This window comes from Gekko japonicus, unplaced genomic scaffold (assembly GCF_001447785.1).
Source record: "Gekko japonicus isolate JY-2015 unplaced genomic scaffold, Gekko_japonicus_V1.1 scaffold6004, whole genome shotgun sequence".
NCBI classification, from domain to species: Eukaryota; Metazoa; Chordata; class Lepidosauria; order Squamata; family Gekkonidae; genus Gekko; species Gekko japonicus.
The window spans coordinates 24,066-35,223 of record NW_015163266.1 but is presented as its reverse complement, the minus strand read 5'-3'; the positions used below and the strand labels follow the sequence as shown (position 1 = coordinate 35,223).

Genomic DNA, 11,158 nt, shown 5'->3' with positions numbered 1-11,158 from the left:
TTGTGGCTAAGAGCCACTGACGGACCTCTGCTCCATATAAGAACATAAGAGAGAAGCCAGTGTTGGATCAGGCCAATGGCCCCAGACCGAGAGTTCCTATCTATACCTTGTGGCTAATAGCCACTGATGGACCTCTGCTCCATGTGTTTATCCAGTTCCCTCTTGAAGCTGTCCGTGCTTGTAGCTGCCTCCACCTTCTCCTCCAGTCTATACCTTTTACTTAATAAAAGTCAACCTTTTGTGGGGAAATGCTGCATCCATCTGCAGTCTGTGCATACAGAGGCTGAGGCCCCAAGAGGCCCAGAGTTGGGTGTACATCTGTGCATGGCCATATATCCAGGATAACAAAAGAGGGATGAGTCTTGACCCCATATGGTACTCCATCCCACCCCTATTCCTTGCCCGTAGATGGGGACAGCAAAGGATGAGATGGTTAGACAGTGTCATAGATGCAACGAACATGAAATGGAGCAAACTTCAGAGGATGGCGGAAAACAGGAGGGCCTGGCGAGATCTTGTCCATGGGGTCGCGAAGAGTCGGACTCGACTGTGCGACTGAACAACAAATAGTGCGTTTCTGGAGGGACAGTCAGTCTGGCTTGGAATGGTTGGATTTATGGGCACACAGAAGAGGTCTAATTTTGTGGGTTTTTCTTCCTGAGAAACAGGACCTCTGATGGCCAAACCTGACCTCATATCCTGGCTGGAAGAAGAGGAAGAGCTGTTTCTCCTGGGCTGTGATGAAGAGGAGGGGTTGGCAGGTAGGAGCTTAAGATATGTGTCTGGAGACTGTGTTGCCCGCGCTCCCTTGGAATGGTTGGTGAATTTCTGTGGCCTTGTTTTATCCTCACTGTTTGAATTTTCTCTAGAGCTGGGATGAATTATGGGCACTGAAGATCTTGCTTGTAGATCTTCAACCCAGGACAGGAGGCAGTTTCCTTCTGTTTACTCTTATGGCCATTAGGCCAAGTCTAGTCCAGTCTTGTCCACTCTGGAAGTCAGTGTCTTTCTGGCCAGGGTGTCTGCCAGCCCCGTTTCGCCTGAGATCCTTTTACAAGGAAAACACAATCACAAGACCCAACAACAACAGCCATAGCATCTCAGGTTCATTCACTTGTTATCTTCCAAGGCTGTATACAGCAGCAATGGCCTTCCTCTCTGTTTGATGGAGAAACAGGTCAATCCCTGCACAAAAGAATAAATGGACCCAAGAGTAAAAAGGTTCCCTTGCTCGAAAGGGGAAACAGGGCCTCTGATGGCCAAACCTGACCTGATATCCTGGCTGGAAGAAGAGGAAGGGCTGTTTCTCCTGGGCTGTGATGTAGAGGAGGGATTGGCAGGTAGGAGCTTAAGATATGTGTCTGGAGACTGTGTTGCCCGCGCTCCCTTGGAATGGTTGGTGAATTTCTGTGGCCTTGTTTTATCCTCACCGTTGGGATTTTCTCTCAAAAGAGCTGGGATGAATTATGGATGCTGAAGTGTTGCTTATTGATCTTCAACCCAGGACGAGAGGCGGTTTCCTTCTGTGTACTCTTATGGCCGTTAGGCCAAGTCTAGTCCAGTATTGTCCACTCTGGAAGTCAATGTCTTTCTGGCTGGGGTCTCTGCCAGCCCCGTTTCGCCTGAGATCCCTTTACAAGGAAAACACAATCACAAGGCCTAACAACACCGGCCGTAGCCTCTCAGGTTCATTCACTTGTTATCTTCCAAGGTTGTACACAGCAGCGATGGCCTTCCACTCTATTTGTTGGAGAAACAGGCCAGTCCCTGCACAAAAGGATAAATGGACCCAAGAGTGGCAGTTCTTAAACAGAGAAGCTTCAAGGGGGAATTAAAGCCCCACCGTCTGACTGGGATATAAGACTGAGAGATCTCCATCCTGAGTCGCATATGACAAAGGAAGCCTTGACTCCAAAAGCTTGACTCCAAGAGCCAGTTTGGTGTAGTGGTGACTAAGCTTTTCTGTTCTGCCCCATAGCATTTCTCCTTTGTTCTAATCTAGCTAATTACAATGTGCATGGGTACCTCTGCATCCTGAGTTCCTTTTTTGCAACACCTGTCCCACCCTCTGACTGGGATATAAGATTGAGAGATCTCCATTCTGAATCGAATATGACGAAGGGAGCCTTGACTCCAAAAGCTTATACACAAAAAAACTTGTTCGTCTTGAGGTTCTGCTGGACTCAAAATTAGGTATTTGTGGAAGGTGTCATATTGCTCACACCAGGTATCCCTTTCTTTTTTTTTTCAGCAGGAGACGTGTGGCCATCAGCTAATGAAGCAGAAGAACACCTGCTGATGTCAAAAGAGGATACATATTCATATGTGAAAGAGAAGATGGAATATCCGGATGCACCAAGGAAGGAGGAAGGAAAAGACCCACCTGAACGAAGGAATAATTCTCGTCTTTTACAGGGGGATGACTCTCTATGGCAAAAAATGTGTCAAGGAGATGACAAGAATGAGTGCACTGCAAGCAGGGAAAATTTCACTGAAATATCAGTTATTAATGTTCAACTAAGAATGTTTAACAGAAAGGAAATATACACATGCCTGGAGGGTGAAAAAAGTTTCAGGCAGAGAGTGCACCATGCTTCTCACCAAAATATTCACGCAGGGAAGAAACCATATAAATGCCTGGAGTGTGCGAAAAGCTTCAGTAGCAGTTCACACCTTTGTGTCCATCAGAGAATTCACACAGGGGAGAAACCATATAACTGCCTGGAGTGTGGGAAAAGCTTCAGTCAGAGTTCCAGTCTGACTTTCCATCAAAGAATTCACACAGGGGAGAAACCATATAAATGCCTGGACTGTGGAAAAAGCTTCCGTTGCAGTTCACACCTTTGTATTCATCAGACAATTCACACAGGGGAGAAACCATATACATGCCTGGAATGTGGGAAAAGCTTCAGGCAGAGTGCAAGCCTTATTTCCCACAAAAGGACGCACACGGGGGAGAAACCATATAAATGCCTGGAGTGTGGAAGAAGCTTCAGTCACAGTGGAAGCCTTACTACCCGTCAAAGAATTCACATAGGGGAGAAACCATACAAATGTTTGGAGTGTGGGAAAGGCTTCAGTGAGCGTGGAAAACTTACTTCCCATAGAAGAATTCACACAGGGGAGAAACCATATAAATGCCTGGAGGGTGGAAAAAGCTTCAGGGAGAGTGCATACCTTAATTCCCACCAAAGGATACACACAGGGGAGAAGCCATATAAATGCCTGGAGTGTGGGAAAAGCTACACTGACAGTTCCAGTCTTACCTCCCATCAAAGAATTCACACAGGGGAGAAACCATATAAATGCCTGGAGTGTGGGAAAAGCTTTACTGACAGTTCCACTCTTACTTCCCATCGAAGAATTCATTCAGGGGAGAAACCATATGAATGCCTGCAGTGTGGAAAAAAGTTCAGTCAGAGTGCACACCTGACTTCCCATCAAAGGATGCACATAGGGGATAAGCCATATAAATGCCTAGAGTGTGGGAAAAGTTTTGGAAGAAAAGATAATCTCATCTCCCATCAAAGAATTCACACAGGGGAAAAACCATTCAAATGCCTGGAGTGTGGGAAAGGCTTCAGCCAGAGTTCCAGTCTTACTTTGCATCGAAGAATTCACACAGGTGAGAAACCATATAAATGCCTGGAGTGTGGGAAAAGCTTCAGTCGAAGTGATGTTCTTAGTCTGCATCAAAAAATTCACACTGGAGAGAAACCATATAAATGCCTAGAGTGTGGGAAAAGCTTCAGTCACACTGGAGGCCTTACTTCCCATCAAAGAATTCACAAAGGGGAGAAAGCATATCAATACCTCTAGTGTGGGAACAGGTTCAGTCATAGTGCATGCCTTACTTTCCACTGAAGGACACACATGGGAGAAGAAATATAAATGCCTGGAGTGGAAAGTTTATGTTGGAATAATCAGCTTACTTACCACCAAAAAATTCACACAGGGAAGAAACCATAGAAATGCCTGGAGTGTGGGAAAAGGTTCTGTCAGAGGGCACACCTTACTTCCCACCAGAAGTGGAGAGAAAATCTGCCACATATTCATGATTTTAATGATATTTATGAATATTTATGCATTATGTAGCTTTATAGCCTTTGTAAAGTTCAATTCCTGGGCAGGAAAAGTACCAAAAGTTCAGAACCGCCTCTCAGCCTTGACAGTTTATTAGTATAACTGAAGAAATAGGAGATCTGTTGCTCGGGAATTGTGAACAGCTGCTGTCTTGAGTCTTATAAACTTGATTTGAAAATTTAATGGCAGTTATCGAGATGTATTCTAGTCCAACTATAGTTACTCCTTTGCACAATTACTTTAGGGTCCAATTGTTAACTTTGGAGGGCAATCACATCTTCAAGTTCAAAAGTTTTATTTCTCTTCCTCTGACACCTCCATCAAACCTGTCGCATAAGGGTCTGATCAGGCTTTCCACTGGTGATGTCCAATCAGAACAAGACCTTCTGTTGAGTGAGCATATCACGTGTGCCGGGCTTCCCATTGTACATAGCCTCCTGCCTCTCAGCGTAAAAACTGACTTGCCTGAATCTTAGAGAATTGTAATGCTTCTGTATTTAGCTAAATTTGAGAGCTGTCACTAGACCCGATTTTTTATTGCATGCGTTTCTCTGTACTTGTAATGATTAACTTTCACCTGTTTGTCAAATCCTTGCTCAATACAAAGAGACTGCTTTATTTTAAATAAAATCATTCTCTCCAAGAAGGGTCATTGTTTGTTCTGCTGACGCATGATCTGAAGTCTGGCCTCAAATATCTCATTGTACTGGAAGAGATCAGTCTCTCAGGAAGCTTGCTCCATTAAACCCTAATGGGTGATTCTGCTTGAATCGGTGTTCTTATCAGGCTTACTTGAAGGGATTCACCATACCCTTCAGAGCCCATCACAGCCTAGGACCCTCGTACCTGTGGAATAGCCTCTCCCCCTCTGCTCCACCAAGACAGCTTGGCTCTGAGCAGGGCCTTCTGCAGGTGCCTCCCTGCAAATGGGCAGAATCAGCAACTGCCTTTTTATGTGCATTCTACGTTGTGCCCAAAGCCTGGGGGAACAGCCTGCCCGAGGAGGTGAGGAAGGGCTGCCATTCTCCTGGTTTCCTGCAATTTATGCAATGAAATGTTTTCAGGAAGATGTTTTGGTACAGGGAGCCAGTTTGGTGTAGTGGTTAAGTGCGCGGACTCTAACCTGGGAGAACCGTCAGCCCCACCTACCTCACAGGGTGTCTGTTGTGGGGAGGGGAAAGGAAAGGAGTTCGTAAGCCACTCTGAGACACCTTTGGGTAGTGAAGGGTGAGGTATAAATCCAATCTCTTCTCTTCTCTGTATTATGGGATCACGGGAGGTGGTCGTTCCGCTCAATTCTGCTGTGGTCAGGCCTCACCTGGAGTACTGAGTCCAGTTTGGGGCACCGCATTTTAGGAGGGATGTTGACTAGCTCGAGTGTGTCCAGAAGAGGGCAACCAGGATGGTGAGAGGGCTGGAATCCAAGTCTTATGAGGAAAGGCTGAAAGAGTTGGTTATGTTCAGCCTGGAAAAGAGAAGGCTTAGAGGGGACATGATTGCAGTCTTCAAGTGTTTGAAGGGTTGTCATGTAGAAGATGGAGCAGATCTATTCTCTCTTGCTCCAGATAGCAAGACTAGATCTAATAAGTGGAAATGACAAGGGCGTCGTTACCGGCTAAATATCCGGAGAAACTTCCTAACTGTCAGAGTGGCTGAGCAGTGGAACAGTCTGCCTCTGGAGGTGGTGGATGCTCCTTGGCTGGACGTTTTCAAGCGGAGGCTGGATGACCATCTTTTGGGTATGTTGTAGGGCTATCTTTCAGATATGCTCCTGCAGAGTGCAGGGGGTTGGACTAGATGACCTGCTCCAGAGCAAACTAATTTTATGCAGCAGCCAAACTACCTGCTCACAACTTTAATGCCAGTCGTTCACAAAGTAGAATTTCTGCTCACAGGACTCCACAGCTTAGAGGGAACATTGCTTGCTACATGTGCCCACCCCCTGGGCTTACTGCCGGAGCTCAACTCCTGTGCGCTCCTGCAGGAAATGACCCCTGGGCAGGGCTAACCCTCCCACCCTGCCCAAGGCCCTAGGACCACCCGCACAATTGTCAGTGGTCCTTGGTCCTACCCTCCACCTATTGGCAAGGCGATAACCGGGCAGGGTTTCCTTAGGGTCCGGTTCACCCACCAGCAATGTGATTACTGGTTCGGAACTAATCCTCCCAGTGGATTGCCGGAATGAATGCTGGACTGATCTGTTCCCCCATCAGGATCCACCCACCCTTGTCCTCCCTTTGGGTTGGAGACAATTATGCCCTTGCTGGCTTTTAATGTTGGACAGTCACGCCTCACCCCCACAACAAGTGTTGGGTTCACTGGATGAGATAGCACGGTCACCCCATCGTGAAGGTGACCCCCTCAGTCTTCCCCTACCCCGGTCCCCCCTTTGTTTTTCAATTCCGTCTACGGAATGTTCTAACGGACCTTCCCCCATGCCTTCCCACTAAAGTGAGGCACAGGCTCTCTACCCTCAAACTGGGTTCTTCTAACTCAGGAATGTTATTCCCGTCAGGAACCACACACCCTTCCTGTCTGCCCAAAGTTAACAGTCCGTCATACCAAACACAAACTGCTTATCATCACCCCAATGGGAGCATCTCACCATGTCGAAACTAGAGACCCAATTTGGTGTCGTATTTAGGAGCATGGACTCTAATCTGGGAGAACCGGGTTTGATTCCCCACTCCTCCACATGCAGCTGCTGGTGTGACCTTGGGTCAGTCACAAGTTCTCTCAGAGCTGTTCTCTCAAGGGCAGTCCTTGAAAGAGCTCTCTCAGCCCCACCTACCTCACAGGGTGTCTGTTCTTGGGGGGGGGGATTGTAAACCGCTCTGAGACACCTTCAGGTAGTGAAAGGTGGGGTATAAACCCATTCTCTTCTTCCTCTCTGTTTGCCTGCCGGCAATAGAATCTGTTTTACCTATTAGGAAATGTCTTGTTAAAAATGTTAGGGTGAGCTTTTGAGCTGCTTGAGAAGACCTGTCTGTTGAGAGGGCCATTCCCCCTGCCAAGGCAGAGCAGGGTGGAAAGACAAAAAGGCATTTTGGGGGGGAAGCTTTGGGAACATTCAGATTGTCTGGACTTCAGAGGGGCCATTTTCCTCACCCGGTCCCAACGGCAGCCATTTCCTCCTCTGAGGTGGGTCTTTTTGTAAAAATTGGCTCTAGAATACCATTGTATCTATATACCATTGCACCGATAGATGAAGCATTCTCTCCGAATTCCCAGATTTCATTTTAGAAAAAAGATTTAACCCCTTCCCTTGGGGGAGATATGGGGAAAGGCTTCCCAAGGGGAAGCGGGTGAAGAAAACTTTTTTTTTTTAATTAAAGGAGGAATTCATTTGAAACTGATACAGCTATCAGTACCAGGGTATATCAATTATAGCAGTATAATTGTGCTGATTTTCTGTAAATGAAATTTGCAAAAGCCCTTTGGGCCCATGGCTGTGGCTGATTCTGTGGAATTCAGGAAGAGAAATTGTGGGAAGAGATGCCATGAGGAAGCACTGCTGCATCTCATCTGCAGCCACATCAGCATTGGGGAGATTATAAAAATCCCATCTCTGTGATGAAGAAACCTTTTTTTTAAAAATTATTTATAACTTTTTTACATCATACATAACAGATGCATCACTGACATTAAAGTATTCAAATTATCATGAGTCTATTTTGGTAATTATTTTCTAACCATATATAAAACCTATGCCATCTTTTATTAAACACGTCCTCATAAACAGTGTTAAATTATCCATCTCAGCTATGTCCAACATTCTATGTACCCGTGCTTCTCTTGAGGGAATTTGTTCTTGTTTCCAATATTTAGCAAATATAATACAAGCTGATGTTAGCATATATGTCATTACATATTGATCTCTTTTATTACATTTGTCTGGTAAGATATTTAACAAATAGATTTCAGGACACAAAGGTAAATCTATATCTATAATTTCCAGGCTGTGGAAGGTCAGTAGTTCAGCAGTTCGAGACCCGAGTGTGCCGCATGACGGAGTGACCTCCCGTTTCTAGTTCCAGCTCCTGCCAACCTAGCAGTTCGAAAGCAAGAAATTGTAAGTAGATAAATAGGTACCACTTCGGTGGGAAGATAACAGCGTTCCGTGCGCCTTGGTGTTTAGTCATGCCAGGCACATGACCACGGGAATGTCTTCGGACAGCGCTGGCTCTTTGTCTTTGAAATGGAGATGAGCACCGCAACCCTAGAGTCAGACTTGACTGGCTTTCGAGCAAGGGAACCTTTACCCTTACCTTTTTAAGGTCCAGGACCTGGTGAGAACCCCAAAAGCCACAGGTGGCTGTGAGCTCAGCACCTGAGAACAGGAGACATGGTCCAGACAGAAGGAATCAGAAGTTTGTTTTAATAACATCTCAGAGATGTACTCCCAAGAGAAGGATGCTGCTGACACGATGGAGACGGCACTGCAATAGACGAAAAAATCTACTCAGGAATGGATTTACTTTTCTCAATTACGTGCTCCTTGGTATTCAAGTTAGGCCTCAGTAGAATGATGTAGCATTTGGGAAGGAAGAGGCAACCCAGCAAGCCAGCGCTGGAGGCCAGGATGGAGAAGACCTGCACGGCGACCATGTATTTCCCTTTCGTGCTCAGGTAGGTGGGCACAAAGGACACCCACACACTGCAGAACACCAGCATGCTGAAGGTGATCAGCTTGGCCTCGTTGAAGGCCCCGGGAAGCTTCCTGGCCAGGAGAGCCACCATGAAAGAGACGGAAGCCTGGAAGCCCATGTAGCCCAGGGCACCATAAAACAAGACGACGGACCCTTCGTTGCATTGCAGTGTGATCTCTCCACGAAGGGAGCGCATGTCAGACTCTAGGAAAGGGGGAGAGACAGCCAGCCAGATGGTACAGAGGACAAATTGGAATGCGGAACACCCAATGACAATGGAGGTCGCCAGACTCTTCCCCAGCGATTTCCTCATCCTGTTCCCCGGCTTGGTGGCCATGAAGGCCACCACCACGGTGATCGTTTTGGCCAGCACAGAGGAGACGGCAACCGAGAAGATGGTGCTGAAGGCAATTTGTCGGAGGAGACAAGTCGCCTTCCTTGGCGGGCCGATGAAGAGAAGGGAGGACAGAAAGGAGAGCAAGAGGGAGACCAGGAGAATGTAGGTGAGGTCCCGGTTGTTGGCTTTGACTATGGGAGTATCCATGTATTTAACAAAGACTCCTAAAATGAGAAGCGTGACTAGGGACAGGACCAGGACCAGGAGAACGAGGACCGTCCCCAAAGTCTCCTGATAAGAGAGATAACTGATACGTTTGGGAATGCACTGAGTGTGGTCCGCGTTGGAATGTTGATCTTCTGGGCACTCGGCGCAATGGTCCGCATCTGGAAAGAAGAAGAATGCCTTCAGCATCTTGTTCATCTCTTTCATATGAGACGAACAATCAGAGCTATTTTTGGGCAGGAACGGAGTTCCGGCTGGCTCCCAAGTTGGCCACGCCAATCAGGAACTCATTAGCATAATAGGCCACACTCAACAGCAGAAACTCATTAGGATTGGCTACATTAGGGGTGTGTGGCCTAACATGCAAAAAGCCCTAGAGTTTGACAACAAGCAAGGTAAAGAGAATATAAAACAATAGGTGGGTGTGGCTGGATGACCACACTTCTGGTAACACGGGGGTGTGGCCTAATATGCGAATGAGCTGTGCAGTCAGGGTGTGGCCTAATATGCTAATGAGTTCCTGCTATTGGGTATGGCCTATTATGCTAATGAGTTTTTGCTGGGCTTTTTCTACAAAAAAAGCCCTGCGAACAATTAATAAGGACTTCATTAGGCTGCATAGAACCTTTGCATCGGGGTAAGAATTGTGTTTTTTAAAAAATGTTTGTGTATTTATAAAAATTTCCCGCACCTTCTGTCTTTGGGCATGATGCAACTAGAAAGGCAACAAGCTGCAAGAACACAGAAACAAATAGTCCTTTAATCAGACAAAAATAAGCCGAAGACCAAATAGAAAATGCAGATTTTTGAAGCAGAGAGAGTGGTGAAGGAGTGCACTAAATGAAAGATAAAAGTAATCACGGCTTTTTTTGTAGAAAAGCCCAGCAGGAACTCATTAGCATAATAGGCCATACCCAACAGCAGAAATGCATTAGCATATTAGGCAACAGCCCTGACAGTGCAGCTCATTAACATATTAGGCCACACACCCATGTTTTCCCTTGGCTTGTTCAAGCAAGCCCCCCCCCCAAAGGGAGCCCAGGAAAGCCAGCCCTTGGACAGGCCGATCCTTCCAAGGGGGGGCTGGCCCCCCTGCCTCAGAATCACCGGGGTGGGTGTGTGTGTCACTCTCCAGGCCTTCCCTCTGTAGCCATGCACGCAGAGGTTTTGGCTGAAGTGGGCGTGGCCAACTCTGAAGCCAGCCGGGACGCCGTTCCTGTGCATACCTGCCCAAAAAAAAAATAGCCCTCAAAGTAATAATGGCATATGATTATTTGCTTATTTATTTAGAAATTGTAAGCTCTATGGTCACCCACTGAAGGCACCTCAGAGATAAAACGTTCAGTCAAAGGATAAAACCGCAACCTAAGAATGATAGATTTTAAAAAGGAAAAAGCCCAGTAGCACCTTTAAGACTAACAAACTTTGTTGAAGCATAAGCTTTCGAGAAACACAGCTCTCTTCGTCAGATCATGGGGGGTGGGGGGGAAACAGCACCTCTCGCTGAGGCCTGCCGTTTAGCTAAATCCCCCTAGAGACTGAAGGCAGCGATTCAGACTCTTAAAATCAAAGCTGGTAGGGGTAACACCTCAGTTTCGGTATAAGGCTGAGCGTTCCAGTAGAAATACACAGCTAAAGGTAAGCCAAGGAGAAAACCATGGTTTACTTATTGCTCATGGATGCCACACTTCAGCTTGACATGCTCCCATTATATCTTCACAACACAACTTAGTGAGGCACAACTGGCTCAAGATCACCAAACTATAGTTTCTGTGACAACAACTTGTCTACAAAGGGGCATCAGCAATGTCTTACAAAGGTCCCGTTCACACGGAGCATTTGCCGTGCTAAAGATACAGATGTT

The 11,158-nt window shown here is 46.5% G+C and overlaps 2 protein-coding genes across 2 annotated transcripts; one reads left to right on the top strand and one right to left on the bottom strand.

The window, feature by feature from the left end:
* Positions 1-2,429: 2,429 nt before the first annotated feature.
* Positions 2,430-4,691, top strand: LOC107106996 (zinc finger protein 470-like). The gene has a single exon (XM_015407210.1). It carries the CDS (start codon positions 2,440-2,442, stop codon positions 3,817-3,819), a length of 1,380 nt encoding a protein of 459 aa, XP_015262696.1. The 5' UTR covers positions 2,430-2,439; the 3' UTR covers positions 3,820-4,691.
* A 3,850-nt stretch (positions 4,692-8,541) lies between these two features.
* On the bottom strand, positions 8,542-9,492 carry LOC107106995 (vomeronasal type-2 receptor 26-like). Its single transcript, XM_015407209.1, has one exon. The coding sequence runs from the start codon at positions 9,490-9,492 to the stop codon at positions 8,542-8,544; it is 951 nt and encodes a 316-aa protein (XP_015262695.1).
* Positions 9,493-11,158: the final 1,666 nt, after the last annotated feature.